Source organism: Hydra vulgaris, chromosome 06, assembly GCF_038396675.1.
Source record: "Hydra vulgaris chromosome 06, alternate assembly HydraT2T_AEP".
In the NCBI taxonomy this organism is placed as follows: domain Eukaryota; kingdom Metazoa; phylum Cnidaria; class Hydrozoa; order Anthoathecata; family Hydridae; genus Hydra; species Hydra vulgaris.
Genome location: NC_088925.1, coordinates 13,748,434 through 13,768,370, shown reverse-complemented (window position 1 = coordinate 13,768,370; position 19,937 = coordinate 13,748,434). Strand labels below are relative to the sequence as shown.

Here is a 19,937-nt window from a genome sequence, read left to right as displayed (position 1 = left end):
ACTACTCCCTATATTTTTAAAGATCGGTATTGTACCTGGAAAGTATACTTTAAAAGGACTGCAAAATATTGATGTTAAACGCGTTAGAGAGATGAACAAAAAGTCAGCAGAGCCAGCCAAAAAACGAAGAAGAAAGCTAAGATCAATTAAAAAAGGTTACAGTGATAAAACAAATGAAAATGAGGATGAATTTTATGCCTCTGGTTCTTTTACTTAAATTGTATGCTATTTTTTGACTTTCATGCTATTTTTTGATTTAAAAATTTTCTATCTTCTAGCAAAGATATCTTTAGTTTGGTTTAATATTTTTCTTTGAAATTTTTTACAGAGATAAAACGTAGTTAGGTGAATGTGCTGAGTTAAAAAATATTTACACTATGGTATCCTATTCAAATAAAAATTTGGGTAACTTGGGCTATTTTGGTATTTAATTTAAGCATTACACTAAATTGCAAATTCCAGAGCATTAAAAAAAATATATAATTTTTTTTTTGACTCAGCACATAGTTCATACAATAAACAATTTTTTTGAAAAGTTTGACTTAATTTGAAAAATTTGGCAGTTAGTTATCCTTGTTGAAAAATATGCTGTTTATAAGTTAACTATGCACATAATTAATGACGTAATGTTGAAAATATGAAAAATTTGTATTTTTTAATCTGTTTTGATTCCAATGCTACTAAAATGTTTAAGTATAAGATAAAAAAGCGATTCTATCAATATTTTTTTTAAATAGTGGGTAGCCACCTTAATATCTCCAACTTCTTTATTTCGCATAGCGTAATTTATAGACGATCCATTACGCGACAAAATATACTTCGATAGATTTTATCTATGGTTTTGTTCCTATTAATAATAAATTAAAAAAATCATTTCATAAATTGATACAGCGACAGGTTTCTTTGAATGTTTTGCCTTGAAACGTTCGCATCTTCGCTACTCCAAAAAGTAGCTTGGAAAAACAAATCTATTGAACGACTAACGTGCATTAATTCACCTAACAATGAAAATTACTTTGCAAATTTGTTCAAAAAAAAAATACGGTGAAATATTTTATGTTAATTGACTATAATTTTAACAATGATATAACTGTCCAACTTCGATCCGAAAATTGAAGCCGCATTTTGCCCTTTTAACAAAAACGGCGGGATTAAACTTGTAAACAAATATTTTAAACTTTTATTTTCTTAAATACCTTTTATGTAAAAGTGTTAAGCAGAACACTTGTAAAATAATAATTTGATTCTATAATTTATTTTCCATTAAAAAGAGATTAAAGTTTTGAGTAGAAAAGTAAAACGACAGACGCTTTTGAAGCATTTTAATGAATTAAAATACTTCTTAATAAACGTAAGCTAATAATAAAAAAACTTTTATAAGTGTTTTACAGTTAAAACTTATTTTTGAATTATCTTTAATTTATTGGGAACTTTTGACTTGTATTTTAAAATTTTATTCCACACTTCAGTTTTTGTCCTTTTTACAAATGGCGGACTATTGTTTTGAACAAAAAAAAAGCGGCATCATTTTTTGTCCAATAAAATACCGCAAGTTGGACATCTTGTTTACATAATATACGATTGAGTTTTAAAAAGTTTTTTTTTTTTTTAAATATTTGAAATTGGAAGCGATAAATGAATCGTTATTGTAAATTCTGAATTTGAAGAGTTAATTAAAAAGTTTTCGATTCACTTTCTTCATTTCAGTAAATCGACTCGAATTTACGTTCACGCAAATATCGCATTTTAATCTTCTAAATAATCGAATCTTCAAGGGTATAAATTTATCTTAGATAATAGATTCTAGGTAAAACAATTAAAAAAAAAAAATTACGAACAAAAATTAAACAGAAAAAAAAAATACTTCTACTACTATAGAAAAAACAAAACAAACCCGAAGATTAAGAGAAAAAAAATAGATCAATGCTAAGTATTGAATATTTTATTTAAATCAATAAACCCAATTAAATGAGTGGATATGCGAGTTTAAAAAAACATTTAAGTAAAAACAAGAAAAATCTATCAGAAAAAACCATATAGAAAATCATGGCAATAATAGTAAATAAAAATACTTATTAGAAACAACTTTTCATTCACAATATCCCAATCGAGGCTTACACTGGAGTGAGATATAATAAATGAAAAATAATCTTCTTTTCTCCATAAATTATTCTATATCGACTAAAAAATAATTAAACCCAGACGAAATACATCAAATCTACTATAACTTGCAACAACTGACATCTAGGTCGGAAAAGCAGATTTTTCTTTCGCTTAACACTTAAAGTTTAAGAATCTCACAAATCCATTTAAAGTGCGCAATAAGAAATTTATTTTTAAGAAAAACTGTAAATTTAAAAAAAAGTAAAAACTGAATAGATAAGTATATGAAATAAAAACAGTATTAAGACTAATTGAGACATCTGTAACCTAATAAATGAGATCAAGTTGACGTTCCTTCCAATGTTTATTTATCAACTCACATTCGCTGTTGTTGTGCTGTTCTCAAAGCCATGTTATTCTGCACACAAAACACCTGCACTGTCTTTAATAATGGAAATTATCAGTGTAAACAGTAGGTTATGTACATAGTGATTGTAGAAGAAAGAATTGGAAAATTGTTCTAATTCCAAATACGCAAAAAGCTATCCCAGCTACCAGTGGCTACAGCCATTCCATCATCGGTCACTCCTAAACAACTTACACGATTATCATGACCTGCTAAAACACCAGCACGTTCGCCTTTTAAAGTATCCCAAACATTACAGTTAAAATCATCATAGCCAGCAAGTAACAGGCGTCCACTTTTAGAAAAAGCCACAGAAGTAATTCCGCAAATAATATTATCATGCGAGTAGCACATTAATTCCTAAAAAAAAATAATCAAAGCGGTTAATAAAGATTAATTTAACTCATAAAAACTCTAACATTTGAGATTAATTAATGATTAAATCTGAACGAGTTTTATTTGAATTTATTTATGCGCTAAAAAAATGTAAGAAAAAAAATTATAAATTAATTAATTAATAAAAATACATTAACAAACCTGATCTGATCGGATATCAAAAAGTCTGCATGTAGCGTCATCAGAACCAGTTCCAAAGGCAAACCCACTCGGAAAATACTAAAAGTAAAAAAAAAAAAAAAAAGATATAGAAAAATTTGTATCAAATAGAGTAAGGTTCTGTTGGTCTAGAAGGTATTGTGGATCAAATTGATAGTAGTTCTCCTAAAATTAGTTTTATTATTTAGTACTTCAAACGCTTAAATTTAACCATCTAATATAAATTTTAAATACCAACTTACTAGGTCAATAAAAACGTATTTTTTTAACCAAAACAGTAAACACTTAAAAATAAAATATTATTTTTACAATTTCAAGAAAAAGTTCACTCTAATGAAACGAACAAAAAAAAAAAAAAGTTTGTATGAATATTAAATTCTTAGATCCAGGTAGTCATAAGCCCCCCCCCCCCAAAAAAAATTAATCTAGTTTTACTTGATAAATTTTTATCACGGTTTATTGAATGTATTCAATAAACCGTGATAAAAATTTATCAAGTAAAACATATTAGAAACAAAACTGAGGATATACAAGAACAATTACTTTTGTTTGCAATTATTTGATTCTAAGACTGACAGATTATTTGCTCAGCTTTTCCCAATACGAATTTTGTTTAAAAAAAGTAAAGACTAAATATTCCTATGCATTAAAATCCACTGTCCACAAATCCACTAAATTACTTTAGGACTATTGCTTTATTTCGTAATAAAATTAATATTACGCTTTGAATGCAATTGTAAAAAAATAATTATGCTTTTTAAATAACAGTTTAAATTAAAAAAACAATTGAGATTTTCAAATAAATAAATGCAAAAAAATTCAACAAGATTCTATAGAAAACTGAAGGAATAAAATGTTTAAATTTTTTTCACTTAATTTCTATAGAATATTTAATCATTAAAATTTTTTGAATGTTTAATTTTTAGTAATTATTCTAAGCAATCTTTCAATTTTCTAAGTATTCTTTCAACTAAAAATAGACTCCACCCAAAACATACTAGCTTAAGAATAAATGCATTAAACATGAAATTTTACGTACACAAACTGCATTTATATCAGATTCATGACCAGTAAATGTTTGACGACACATTCCATCACGTATATCCCATACCTAAAAAACAATCGACAATATAAACATTTAAACCATCACATAACCAAAGGACCATTTTACAATAATTTATCTAGTTAGTAAAGATTTAAACTTTATAAAAGTATTTGCATTAATATATAATCTTATTAATTAAAAATGAATAAAGTATAACTATATTTGTTTGAGCAGTGTGGAAGATAACGGCCAGTCAATGACTGCCTGAAATGATTAAAATTGCTATTTTGACCTCCCAAAATGAAAAAATCAGAATTTTTAAAAACAAGGTTGTATAAATAATCATGATATAATTCAGAAATTGCATATACTAAATAATATTTTAAAAAAGCGTTTAAAAAAGATATATTGTTTACGACATGCTACTTTAATTTGTTTAGTTGACAAATGATGTAAACTATATCTAATTTTTTTTTTTTTTGCTGTACTTCTTTTGATTACTTACATTTTGCTGGTGGCTAGAAACATTTTTTCATGAATAATTGAAGTTCTTGTTTTATTATTATTTTAATAAAAATATTTAATATATTATTTTTATAATAATATAAAAATATATAATAATTACTGATCTACTTAAGAACATTTTTTCATTTAACTGCAGTTCTTCACTTTTTGTTTTTTCTTTAATTCATATTACCTTTTCAAAGTTTTTGCTGCAAATGTAATAAATGATTTATAGATAAATTTAAATTTCCTATAATAGGATTCTTAAATAAAAGATATTTTGTAAAATCTCTTATCATGTAGCGTTTCATAAACGATTATATAACGAATTAGTACTAAGTATCAAGTTTAAATTAATAACTTTATTAATAAATAATTAACATTAGCAGTCTTTACAATGATTTTAATAAACAGAGATAAAAAGTTATTTTATATTTCTGCTCATTAAAATTTTTGTATTTAACTTAGAACTATTTCTTTACCAACAGTACTTTATTTCAGTTTAATTTTTTTTCATTCCATCTTTTCATATATTTTATTTTCATTTATTTGTTGCTTTTTCTTGCCAATGCGAAGTCATTGCAATGAATTTTGTTGAAATAAATTTAAAATTATAAATTGCACGTTTGCACATTTTTTTTCTTTCTAATATAGAATTCTAAATAATATTATCTTAATGAAATAATAAAACCATAATAAAATTTACTTAATGGAGACAAATAAAGAGACAAACAACGTTTTCATTTTTCAGTAGCATTTCATAAAACAATTTCTTTTAGTATTAAGTATTCAGTTTAAATTTTTAAATATTTTATATAATTTGTTCTGGTATTTAAAAAAAATTGAATATTAAATTATTTGGATATTAGCAAACTCATTTTTTAATTGAATGAAAATCTGTGCGCACAAGAGTTATTTTAAACTATTAACATTTGCAGGTAATTTGAACGTTAGTTACCTGCAAGTTTAAATTTTAAAAATACAGTTTTATTTAGAACTATTACTTTTAAAAGAATACAAGTTCGTTAATTTTCAAACATTAGGTTATTTTCGTGTGTTTAAGTTACAGTCTTAAAGAACTATTATATATGTCAAAAAGTTATCGGTTGTCCAAATTTTTTTCACTTTATATAGATTACTCAATGATTAAAATTTTTTGAAAGTTAATTTCTAGCAATTACTCTTAGAACTATTACCAAGATGAAAATTTAAACAAAGGTTTTATTACATGAAGCAAAAAAGATGAAAACCAGATGAAGACCGCAAAGAACAGTTTTATAAAACGAAAAATATTCTATTACTCTCTCTCAATCTTCAATCAAATTTAATTTAGTTGAACGTTTTTAACATTATGTTTCTAATGTTTTTTATTTGGTTAATTTTGTTTGACAAAGTTAAAATAAAAACTTATTTTACTAAAAACAAAAGATATTTATTGTTATTAATGATTATCAATGATTAATGATTTAACTGCCCATTCATAAAAATTAAAATGCGACTGTAAGATTTAAAAAATGATACCTTAACATTTGGAATTGAAAGAAAATCTAATTTAAAAACACATTTTAATTTAAGAAGATACATGCTTTGAAATGCAGCAAACTTTTTTGTGACTGAACTGTTTAAAAAAACAGTACAATCACACTTCAAAATATTAAATTGTGTGTTAGATTCTTTTTATTAAAGTTAAGTAAAATTATATGACACACCTTAGTGTACTCATTATTAAACAAAGTGTATACTTCTTAAAATGCTTTTTAAAGTTTTCTTATAAGTAATCACAAGGAATAAAATTCTTTATAGATCAAAACACGGTTTTATTAATAAACACACTTTTGTAAGTATCAAAATGTCTGGTTGTCCTGCTGGGCTACTGACAGGCATTTTTAAATAAAATTTCATTCCCCCTTAGAAATAGTCGAGTCGTCTGGCGCCATCGGACGACGATGAGGGTACACCTCTGATTGACTGTCAATTACATGTGTTAGCCGGTCGAATTAAATACTCATTCCTTATTTTCCACGCTGTTTAGGTATGTTATATCTATATATTATATCTAAATATAATCATAAATTAATTATTATAATTATTAAGACATCTCACTAACACACAAAGATATATATATATATGTATGTATGCATGCATGCATGTATGTATATGTATATATAAACACACACACATAAGATAAGCAGTAAAGACCTTTGCAGAGGCATCACATGCTCCTGATACAAATGTTCGCCCGCCATCATTGCAAAGAGATAGACTCATAACATCGCCAGTATGACCAATAAATGATGTTAGTTGTTGTCCAGTTTCAATGTCCCACAAACAACTAAAACATTGATAACAAATATGTATTTAAAAGTTTGTACTCATTTTTATCCATATCTTTTCTCCTTTTTAAACAACTTAATTTACTTTAAAAAATAATATAACAAAATAAAATTTTATAGGCTATAACTACCAAGTTGTATCTCCAGAACTGGTTAAAATTTGAGTATCATCTAAAAATCTGCAACAAGATAAATAACCTAAAGAAAAAAACAAACCATTGAAAACTTGACATATGGCATTTCTATGAAGTATATAATTATCTAAATAAAATATCAGCAAAATACTAACCTGTGTGACCAGGTAACTCTCGACTTACTCTGACATTTCCTTCTCTAGTTTTTAAACTATATATTGAACATATATTGTCAAGGCCACCACAAGCAACATAATTTCCAGACTGAGCATATGCACATGTCATAACCCAACTGGATCGAAGCGGAATAGCATGTACCTAAATTAAAATATACAACATAAAAATTGAAAATTAAAAAAATTAAATAGAAGCACTTTAAACTTTTACAAATAAAGAAACTAAAAATGAAATACTTAAATAAAAAAAGTTAAACAAAATACAAGGATAAACAATTAACTAAGACAACTAAAAAATTGTATCGACAAAACTTGTTAAAACAAATATTTTAGCTATATTCAAATTTTTATAAAAAGAGCTTAGTAAAATTAATAAACTTATTTTTAAGATAAGATATAGTTAATTTTTTTAAAAAAGCTTGTACTGTCCAGATACAACTGTCACAACCACTATATTGATACCGCTGATAATATATTACTAAAACATGATATACTAATACTATAACAATTAGATATTAATACCGAAAAAATATTTAATATTAATATCACAAAAAATATATATTTATGCTAAGTAGCAACAATTTATAATAAAAGTGTATTTTCATAGTCAATTGAACAATATAATTTATAACAATATAATATTTAATAGATTTGATAAAACTATTTTTATAAAATCTATTAAGGTAATAGTATCAACAAATTTCAGAAAATTTAACACTACGCTAGATTAACTGAATAGCTAAAACACAATAGCTTGATTCTTAAAAAGTTGTTGTCTCTTTAAAACCTCAAGCAGGGGTTTTAATGGAATAAACTTTAGGAGTTTAATTCATTTAAAAAATCTTTAGATAAAACTAGAAGAATAAACCAAACAGCACATTGTAATGTTAAAAAAGAAAATTATGTAATTATTATGTAAATATAACATAACAAACAGTGAAAATTATAAAAAAGTTGTAGAAAAAAATTATTTTTAAGGCATAAACATTAGCATTTCCAAACACGTGGATTTATAAAAATTCTGATTTACCATTAAATACATCTTAATGTTTCATTTAATACTCAAACTTTAATAACTTTTTATTTTTTATAAAATCCAGAAAATATACATTTTTTTCTGGATTTTTAGTGATAATTTCATAATGGCTTGTTTTTAAAAGTTTATGCTTTATAACCATTTCTAAATTTTTAATAACAGTTTTGTAATTTTGCCGAGTTTAATTTTATTTTAATCAAAACATGGTATAATAATTATTTTAATTATTTTTTTGTGTTTATAATCCTTGATGAACTTTTTGTTTAAACAAACAAAAAACTTTGCATGAAAATTAGGAGTTTCATGTAATAATACTCTTAACCAAGGCAGTCCTAAATTTGTTTTGATTTTTTGTATGAAATTTTTACAATATAATAACTCCAGTTAATTAGCCTGATCCTATAACAGAGTTCACTGTTTTTATTAATTAAAAATTTGAAAACCAAAAATATTTCCAGATTATATTTCAAATTAATATAAATAATATTGCTTTTCTGTTCATTTTTATATTTGTTTGGACTAGCCTAAATTTGCAATGATAAAAAACTAATTTTCCTTGATCCTACTCAAGCCTTCTCAGAAAATGCATGTGGCCAACGCCTTATATGACCATACATACATTTTTTCCCAAACAACCTAACCATGGTTTTTTGCATATATTGATAATTTACATGTTTTTTATATTAACTTTGTGTTTATTTTTTCTTATATTAATTTTGTGTTTATTTTTTCTGGTTTGTTTTTATTCATTTATTCATTTGTTAAGATTTTTATTTTTCAAACTTAATATTTTTTCAGTTTTTTTTTCTCTTTCCAGTTTATAGTTAGTTTATTTTTAGTTTACATTTGTTTATTAAGTGAATTTTTTAAATGCGCTAACTTAAAACATGCAAGGAGCCATGGCCAAGTTGTCAAAATAAAATATTATATGCGTAGTCATATGTGTGCGACTGCACGTGCTTCCTGAGAAGGCTTACTAATGTGCAAACCTTTTCAGTTAAAAAAATTTAAGGAGCTACATCTTTTGTGTTAAATAAAAGATTATTTGGTACAAAGGAATCTGAGTAAACAGTCAAGTTAACAGTGAAACATTTAGAATACTAAGCTTTTGTCTGTGCTAATTCAAAAAGCAATGGAATAATAAAAAAAGTTTTACAACTGCTTATAAAACATATTTTAATACTTTGTATAGCAATATTCAAAATTTATATTTATTTTTAACATAATGCAAGTTATAGTGTTTATTTATTATAGTTTCAAACACTTTTTTTTAAATTTGTAAACCTGTTTTTCACTTGGCATTTGTTTCATGATTTACTGGGTGGCACAAAAAAGTTCAAATAGTTTAATGGTTGCTTTTATGCCTATAGATATAGATAACTTAGATACATACATTTCATTTAAATTATTTATAGCTTTATTTTATGTTTGTATATAAAATAGACAGAAAAGTAAAAAAAAAACAAAAAAAAAATTTGTATATAAAATAAACTGTATATTAAATAACAAACCTTATTTGTTGTATACGAATCCCAAACAATTAGCTTCCCATCTTGTGAAGCACTTACTAAACTCCTAAGAAAAATTAAGATAATCTTGTAAAATACAATGCAGGTTTTTGTAAAACATTTGTCTTAGTGCAATGCATATTATGTCATAAAATTAACATCGCCCACTTCCATATCTTTGAATTGACTTTAAAAAAATATATGGTAATGACACAACGGTTATTTTTTAATACTTTAAAAATATTCAATTCTTTAGTAATACTAAGAGTAATAGATTAATTTAGTAATGATCAACATCAAATCTGAAAAAGCATTTGACTTTATTAAATGAAGTTAAACGTCTTGACTCTCTCGATCTTTACCTAACAAATGATATTCTTGAATTGAATTGCAACCAAAACTAAGCATTGTGAGTGACCAGCTAGAAGACAGATTTTTTAAAACAACCAAAATGATGGGAAGCAGTGGAAGTTTAAAACAGTACACGTTTTTTGAGTCAACAAGCAAGAACATTTTTAAAATCTAGTTTATATTTTAGGGTGTCCGAGTTTCTAATATTATCAAAATATAAGTTCTTCAAAAGTGTATTATGTTGGGTCTCAAATATAGCGAAATTATATGAAAATTTTAAAAATTATAAATATATATTAAAAAAATAAATACATCAGATTTAATAAAATAAAAAAATGAAAAGTTAAAGTTTTTTTTCATCATTTTTATTTTGAAGAATTTTTTTTTGATATCTTGTTAAATGTTTAACTCGTTAAATGTTCAAGGGTCTTGAGGGAGCCCTAAAAATAGTTTTACTTAAAAAATTTTTAAATCCAATGTTTTTATCATATAGAACACATTAAGGGGGTGGCAGCATATATGAAACAAAAATGTTGGGACACCCTACTATACACGCACAAATAGTTAACATTATTTAAACTCTTGCCTAGACACACATTAAATTGTTGGGAAAAGCTAGTTCAAACCTTTATATTAAAAAAAAGAATCTCCAACAAAAAAGCAGTTTCAACCAAACTTTTGGAATAAAAAAAAAAAAAAAAAAAAAAGCCAATATAAAATCAGTTCTGACACAAGCTATACTTTATTAAACACAATTCTAACTCTAGTCAAAATTAAATTTTATTATTAGATTTAAATTAAAATTTATTATTAGATAACATACTACAACTTCTAAATATAACCTTGAATCACATGCCCAATGCATTGCATAAATTTTTGCAAGATGACCACGCAGAGTTCTTCTAGTTCGCATTTGTATTCTGCTTATTTGATCTACATTTTGAGCAACCTGAAACAAAATATAATAATAAATTACCGATATTTTATAAATTGTTAATTAAAACTTGGAAAATTTAATATAGGCTATATAAAAAACTTTCAAAAATTGTAAATTCTACTTATTTTTGAGTAAGAGTTTTAATTAAAAAATATTTTTAAAATAAATTATGATAAAATTTGTAACATTCAAAGTTTATAAAATAAACTATAAAAGTTAAAAAAATAAAATCAACAATAAAAATTATCAAACTGTTTAGATAAGAAACTTTAATTTTTACCGATAAAAAATTTGTATCTTGAGCAACTTTGCGTGCATCCTGAAAAAAAAATTATAATTTAAAGGGATTCCCAAGTGCTGAGACAAGTTATGTTTATTTTGTAAACAAACATTAGGAAATAAGTTTTTAGTTTACTAAAATTACCAAAATAATTTATTTATTGAGATATTAACAAAAAACATTTGTTGATATGCCATTATACTTCTTGTTGAGAGGTTAATATTAACTCCATAAACCTGGATAGTTTTTTCTGTTAAATTCTGTTAAATTATCTGGTTTAAATAATAATTGTACTTACGTAGTACTGTAGTGATTTAGTAAGAAATAGTGAAACGTATTTTCACTATTTCTTACTAAATCCAAATTTAAAAAAAGAAAAAGAAAGTATTTTCTGTAGTAATATTTAATTAGCAGAACTTGTTTTAAACAAACACCATAATTTTTAAATTTACTTATATTTATAGCACTAATACCAGTTTAATTTTTAAAATAAAAATAAATATAAGTTAGACTTTTAAAGATTTACTTATTGATCATGTTATTTTTATTGGGTTATTACATTATTATTAGATACATATTACATTATTGACGTCATTTATTAACTACAAAAGCGCATGAATCAGACCATATTTAAAAAAAAAATAATCAAAGAATCAGAACTTACCTTTGAGAGAGAGAGAAGAAAAAGGCATTATAGTTTTTCTCTAATCTCTTGATAAGCAACTTGAAAAATATTCTTTAAAACACAACTACAACTTTATAAATATAATTTATCAGTATAGTTACTTTTAAATATTTTTAAAAAAAAAGAAGAAAAATTGACCAAAAGCTAATTAACTTTTACCAGTTATAGACTTAAAACGTTATAGACTTAAAAAGCTTAAAGTTATATGAAAATATGCAAATGAGCAAATGAATTCCTACTTTTATTATTTAAACAAACTGTATAACTTGTACAAAATACATAAGTAATGTTGTATAACTTATGTGCAAAGTACATAAGTTATACAACAATATATAACAAAGAGATGTAATTTTTTATAACTTTAATTACATATATATATATATATATATATATATATATATATATATATATATATATATATATATATATATATATATATATATATACTTGAAATTATAATTTTTGTTTTATTTATTATTATTAAATTTATTTATTAAAAAAAATCAACAGCAATATTAATATATAAAAGCAAGCCTAAGTTAATTTTAAAAAAACCTAAATTAAAAAAAAAAAGATTAATCTATAAATTAAATGATAAGACATAAAAATATGAAAATACTCAATTGATAACAACAGCGAGCAACAATAAAAATAATGAGCAATAATAGCACAAATAATAACAAACTTTACGTCAGCGAAAAGGAAAAACACAAAGACTACAAAATAAAAAGACAAAAACTTCGACATAAAAAAAAAAAAAAATCAATCAAAAAAAAAATCAATCAAAAAAAAATCAATGTTAATTTTGGCAAAAAAGAAACCTGTAGAAAAATTAGCAATTTAATTTTACCTTTAACTAGTTCTTTTTATTATTATTTCGGACATTTCAATATTTAGTACCAGAAAACAAAATTGTTTATAGTTAATGACAATTTTCTTATATTAAATGGAACATTAAAAAAAAAAAGAAAAAAAAAAGAAATATATATACTGAAAACTTTTATTGCAATGAAAAAAAATCTAATTAAATTTCTATTTAATAACAAAAAAAAATTCAATAATAATATTTTATTTTATTTATTGTTATGATTGATTTTTTCACTTGAAAAACGCTAATACTTTAAGCTGGAAGCAAAGATCATAATAATATAATTTAATTTTGATAAAAAAAATATGATTTAAAACTAATTCAACAAAAACATATAACTTTATTCTGATAAAAAAATATATATATAATTTAATTTATATATATATAAATTAAATTATATATATTAATATATATATATTAATTCTGATTAAAGGGATCCCTAAGTGCCAAGACAAGTTGTGTTCATTTTAAAGAGAATGATAAAAAAATGTTTGGGCAGAATTTTTTTAAGTAAAACAAAATAATAAATATATACCAACAAAAACAAACTTTGTTGTTTTACTCGAAGCTTGCTGTCTCTATGTTAGCCAATCTCTCAAAGTCTTTAAAATATACACCGCAATCTACAGACTTTTTAATTTATTAAAGCACGTTTAACTCCAAAGAGTTTTAGTAAATGAGGTCATTGTTGAATTTTTTTCCTTTTGAATCAATATTATTTGTTTTTGTTTTATTAGTTTTTAAAAATAAGCGTTTATTATCAATCTAATGACTTTCCTATAAATTTTATAAGAAGCTAAACGAAAGAATGTTTTTTTTATAGAGTGCGCAAGAACCAAACAAATTTAAGATTTTTATGTTAAAATATAATAAATATTCAAAAAAGTCGTTGATCACCTTATTATATACTCTGTATCTTTTTTTTTTATATAAACAATGTGAACTTTTCTTCTAAGCCGTTTATCACTATGACGTTTTTATTCTCCTATCAAAATGACATTTTACAAATTCTTAAATTTTTAATTAATAAAGAACTTTGGTAAACGACATCATTTATTCGAGATATTTGCTGAATTCTTAAATTTTTAGTTAGAAAATATTTATAGATTTTACACTTAACAAATTTACAGACAGCTTTTTATTAATTAAAGCAATAATTAATTTTTTATGGCAATAATTCAAGACATATGGCGATTAAAATTATGAATGTGTCACAGTGCGTGTTAAAAAACATTGTATTTAATACTGCCCAATTTATCTTGTATTTGGCAAGTATTTTATATTAACTTGTTTCTTAAAATTACAAATCAAAAAACTGCCAAAAATTGACAATAAAAGGGTTTTTCATTAAACGATTTAAATTTTAAAATTTACTCAATAATGCTACACTTTTTTGCAATTTTGACCAATAATTGTTCAATTTTAATAATAAAATAAGCAATACAAGTTTTACAGAATAAATTTCATTAAATACATTCTTGCATGATTAAATAAGAATTTTGAGAATACTTGCACCCGATGAAAAATTTAGCAAATAAATGCTGATAATTAAACTTTCAAAAGGTTAACTCTTTTGCTACCAGCCATTTTAACAAAAATCTTTACGCTGCAATGGCACATTTTTTTTGAATAAAGTTTGGAAGGCATAACATTGACAACTAATTAAAATTCGAATAGTAAATCTCTTTAAAAGCATAACAAACTATATACCAATAGAAAGATAAACAAATGAACTTTTTAATTTAATAAGTTTTTAACATGCATCATTAAACAACAAGAAATGCAAAATGCTTAAAACCATTGTTTTATAAATAGTGATTAAAACATTAAGTCCAAAACAAAACTCATTTAACGTATAAAAAGAATGTTTTTCAAGAAGAAAAAAAGACATTTTAATTACTTAGCTAAATACTTATACACTTCTACAAGTTAAATTTTACAGTGTTAACGCTGCTTTATTTTACAGTTAATTGTAAAATTTTTTACAATTAACTGTAAAATATAGCTTTATCTTTTTTTTTTATCATTCTCTTTAAAATGAACACAACTTGTCACGGTACTTTGGGATCTCTTTAAAGAAATATATATTTACGTTTATTAAAATTAAAGTTAATGTTTGGATTTAACATAACTGCCAAATTTATTTAAAAATATTACTAAATAATGTTCAATATTTAAGATTTATTTTGTTTTTAAAAAAAAATTAGCTCAATTTATCACAGTTGTTTTTTCAGTTTTCCTTCCTAAACATTTTTTAACTAAAAAAAAAAACTTTATATAAACGTGTTCTGAGGTGGCATTAAAAATTCATACTAAGTTAAACTTTTTTTATAATGCAAGTTAGAGTGCGGCAATTATTTTTTAATAAATTTTTATACAATTATATAACTTTAATAAATGGTGTTTGGAAAAATAATCTTTGCTTTCACAACATCAATTAAAAAATGATAAACTTTTATTAAATAAAGTAGTTAAATTAACAAAAAAAATTTATTTGTTACATGTTGATTTTTTAAAATTAAAAAATCATTTTTAGTCGCTATTTTATAAATTATTTACCAAATAATCATTTTTAAAAATTTAACACATTTTAATTCATTTATACAAATGTTGAGAAAAAAAAGAAACTTGTTTATATCAAACATTTTTTAAAAAGTAATATTAAATTTAATTACTTGATATTAAAAAAAAAAAAAAAACATTTCCAAACAGCAATAATACAAAACGAGTTAAATAATATTTAACTTATTTTGCAGTAGTTAATATTACTGCAGCAATTTAAAAAAGTTAATGTCTTTAAAAAATAAAGAGAATTTTATGACGTCAAATTCATATTAGGCTAATGTATTAAGCATTTTTTATTTAAAACAAGGCCTTATATATATATATATATATATATATATATATATATATATATATATATATATATATATATATATATATATATATATATATATGTATGTATATATATATATATATATATACACACACACACACACATATATAGATAGTATTTACAGATGTGGTAAAAGACTTATTATAGGTTTTTAAAATGAATAAGAATATTATATTTGTCTTTATTGTTTATAAAATGTACAGCTTTTAATTTTCTATCTTTCTATTTTTTTCCTTCCTTAAGAAACTCTTTCACAACTATAGTAAAAACAATATACAATTTAAAAACTTTTATAATTATAGTAACTTACGAGTCATTATTAAAGTGCAAAGATTTTTTTCAAAATTATTTAATTTTTAAATGTTAACATTAATTAAAATAAAAATATATTGAAATTGTTTTCTTGTATTAAAATAAATGGTTCTTATGCATTATTTGGTTTAACAGAAAATATAAACAGAATATTTTAATTAGGAAATAAAGTGAAGAAAAAATAATAAATTTTAATTCAAATAAGAATTACGTATATACATAACTTTTTTTTTTTTTTGATAAATAATGAAAGCTGAATAACCCACTTTCATGCATTATTGATGCCGAAAAATAATTAATATATTTATTATTCTTATTCAGAAAAAAACTCAAGTTTATTTATGTCACACTTAATTGCAATTTGTAACTACAATTAAATATGAATTGAACTATGAATTAATACCATCAGTTTGCAATGTGTAATTCTTTCATTCATTTAATTTTTTAAATACTTTGTTTATAGTTAAATAAAAAAGAATAAGCTAATAAGAAGTTTAATAGTCTTTTGTTCTTATCAAGAGATAAATTTTAATTTTTTTCATAAATTTTATAAACTTTTTAAAGTAATAAAAAATAACTTAAAAATAATAACAAGTGTATAAATTAATCAAATAATTAACAAAACTTAAGTTATATAACCTATTTGAATTCCTATTTTTATTTTTGAAACTTATTGCTACATTTATGGTTGTCTTTAAATAAAAAGCCTCTAATTGTATCCAAGCTTACTAAGTAGATAAAAGTGAGCAGAAATACTACTATACTTTTTTTACATATTATTTAAATTGTTTTGCAGTTATTTTAATTCAACTGAAATTTACACTAAAATATCAATTTTTATCGCAAAATCTTAACACAACATTGTAAAACTACTTTATTGTTTCATTTTAGAAACATATTCTCTTCATAAATTTATAAAATATTAACCTAAATAACAAAACAACACTAAGATTTATGTTTGTTCTTTGTTAAAAGATTATTTTACAGACATGTTAAAATAAATTTACTGCATAACTAGCGAAACTATGGTCAAACCAAATCTATGTTGTATGCCTTGTCAAACCAAACCAAATCTATTCTTGCATGCATTTCAGGAAAAGCTAATTTTAAGTTTCAGTTTTTGTTATTATAGAAGTTTTTATTAAAGTCTGATAAAAATAATATTTTTTAGGATCAAAGTGCTTGAAAATCTTTTAAAACTTTTTAAAGTTTTTTAGCAACTGTAGTGTCTTTTAACAGATATTTAGATAAAGGGAATATTTCAATGATTAGAAAATCAATTTTCTTTTTACAGTTTTTTGTTAAAAATCAATTTTTGTAACTTAAATATTATAACCTCTTTCAAGTTTTATGAGGTAAGGAAAAGGTAATGTTTTGAATATTATATACATAGTTTTTTGTCGTTGTTGTTGTTAATAAAACTAAAAAAATAAGAGAATGAAAAATCAAACTTAAAATCCTCTGGATAAGAGAGTAAAGATATTTTGAAAGCTTATTCATAAACATGGCAACTGCCACAAATAGATTTTTGAAGAAGACTTTATTGTTAAATATTTTTAAATATTAAGTATTAAAAAAAACATGTGCTATTGTTTTAAAACAAAAGTTTTTAAATAATTGAAGTGATATGATAATGGCAAGTTATATCTTAAAAACATAAAAAAAAAATAATAATAAAAATTCACTCTTGTTCATTTGCTTTGATAATCAAATTTCTTAAATCATATAAAAATTAGATAGAAAAAAAAGCTCTAACAATCAAATATTTTGTTTTTTAAATTTCAGAATTTTATTTGTAACATTTATGGTGTGGTATCATACAGTTACCAATAAACCTATTTTTAATTTTATTTTATGTTTTAAAACATAAATAAACAAATCAAAATAAGCACACTGCTTTTTTTTTAATGAATTGAAGCTAAAAGACAGCTTGATTATTTTCATTAAAATTAAAAAAATATATTGAAAAAAATTAGTTAATAAATTTTTTTTTATACAAAATTTTATTTTAAACAATATATAAACTAAAACATTTTTTTATGAGACTTTTTAACAGTCTTAGGTTAAGAGAATTAGGTTATTCATTGTGCTATCACACGTTTTTGTTGAAAAACAACAACAACAACAACAAAAATATAGCAATGATAGATATTAATTAAATATGTTTCACTTGTATCAGAGTTGAGTTTCTAAAATTAACTTGAGCCACTATCAAAAATTTGCGTAAACTTTTAACAATTGTGTAAAGTTTAGATAAGGAACTTATTACCTGATTGTATAAATACTTTATGTTAGTCCTATATCATTTGTTATTCACTAGGATAGTTAATGCATTATATGAAAAATATATGAAGTTTTTTTTATGAGCAAAAATTATTTATATATTTAAGATAATAAATTTAAATAAATGTATAAATCTTTTAGAAAATGGATAAATCTTAGATTAAAAAAAAATTAAAATAAACTTTTCTGGAAAGCTATATAAATGTTTTGTTCTACATAACTTTCTGAAAAATTTACTTTTATAACTATATCACCAAGCTATTGTAATAAACAGAAGCTTGTTAATAAGGATTTAAAAAGTACTTTAACTTCATTAAAGTTTTTAGAGTTTAATTAAGTCAAATCATTGTTGAAAATTCTTAAGCATGGAAGCACAAAAAAGGAAAAAAATAATTTTAATTATGTTTTGCACTGTGCTCTTATACAAATAACATCAACATCCTGAGACAACAAGGCAACTCTATTATTATACTTATTCTAACTAAATTGGGATTACACAAGTTTAGATTAACAGTACAAGATATTATTCTTGTTTCATTATAATTTATAAGTCTCATTATAATTTAAGTTTCATTATAATTTAAGTTTCATTATAATTTAAAGCTATTTTATTAACCATAATTTGCATAGCACAAATATACTATAATACACAATTATAATACACAAAACCCCTTCACAATTTAATACTCCTAAAATAGATAGTTATTCTTTCTTCTATTAGCATGGTAATTGTGTTAAGCACACACACAGACACACAAAAACACTTACACACTAAATTTTATATAAAAACCATTATTTATAAAACATATATATTTTTGTAATGTTAAATTTTATGACTTTATTATTAATGTTTTTTTTACAAATTTGTTTGGATAATTTAAAAAATTTTATTAAATCTTGTGTAACAGAATTTAGCGTAAAATATGCGATTAATTAAAAAAAGGTGAAAAAAAAAGAAAAAGTCCGCCATTTTGGACGCCGAATAAAGAAACAGCTGCTCAGACATAAAAATATCACGTGAAAAAGGCCAATCAAAAGACCAACATTTCATAATATTAAAGAACAATTGGTTTTATAAAACAGCTTAAATATCACGTGACAATTTCAGAATGCGCATCTACACTGCAAACCTATGTTCAAGAAACATGAGAAAAGTAAATTAAATAAGAATAACATACTCTGATTTGATTCTTTAAATTTTCTGCTTCTTGTCGAAGACTGTCTATTTCTGAACCACTCATAATTCAATAAATATTCGATTGCTTTTATATATTATCTATAAAAAATATTACAAACATGATACACATTAGTGAATAACATAACTGTCTCTTCTCTCGTCTATAATACATAACCAGTACTTTAAAATCTCAAATTTAAACAAATGTAATATAATATTTCAAAATTTAGTAATTTTACAGATTATATTCTGACTAATATAGATGTTATAAAAACTAAATTTCATAAAGAATTTCTTCTCGTGTTAAATTGACCGCACTCCTCTAATGTTAAATCAAGATGGCCGCCA

The 19,937-nt window shown here is 23.1% G+C and overlaps 1 protein-coding gene across 1 annotated transcript; it reads right to left on the bottom strand.

Moving 5' to 3' along the window:
- Window positions 1–1,924: 1,924 nt before the first annotated feature.
- LOC100206138 (guanine nucleotide-binding protein G(I)/G(S)/G(T) subunit beta-1) lies at window positions 1,925–19,937 on the bottom strand. Its single transcript, XM_065799274.1, has 10 exons — window positions 19,591–19,937; window positions 11,369–11,407; window positions 10,994–11,100; window positions 9,804–9,867; window positions 7,236–7,398; window positions 7,078–7,144; window positions 6,813–6,945; window positions 4,104–4,175; window positions 3,047–3,124; window positions 1,925–2,869 (listed from the first exon to the last, which is right to left on the bottom strand). Exons 1-10 carry the CDS (start codon window positions 19,651–19,653, stop codon window positions 2,624–2,626), a joined length of 1,032 nt encoding a protein of 343 aa, XP_065655346.1. The 5' UTR covers window positions 19,654–19,937; the 3' UTR covers window positions 1,925–2,623.

Bases quoted from the DNA above. Each gene is read 5' to 3' on its own strand.
- LOC100206138 (XM_065799274.1), bottom strand. From the start codon at position 19,653: ATGAGTGGTTCAGAAATAGACAGTCTTCGACAAGAAGCAGAAAATTTA. The intron at 11,101-11,368 runs GTAAAAATTAAA...ATTTTGTTTCAG, and splicing joins AAGATACAAATTTTTTATCG to GTTGCTCAAAATGTAGATCA. The intron at 9,868-10,993 runs GTTATATTTAGA...AATTTTTCTTAG, and splicing joins CATTGGGCATGTGATTCAAG to GAGTTTAGTAAGTGCTTCAC.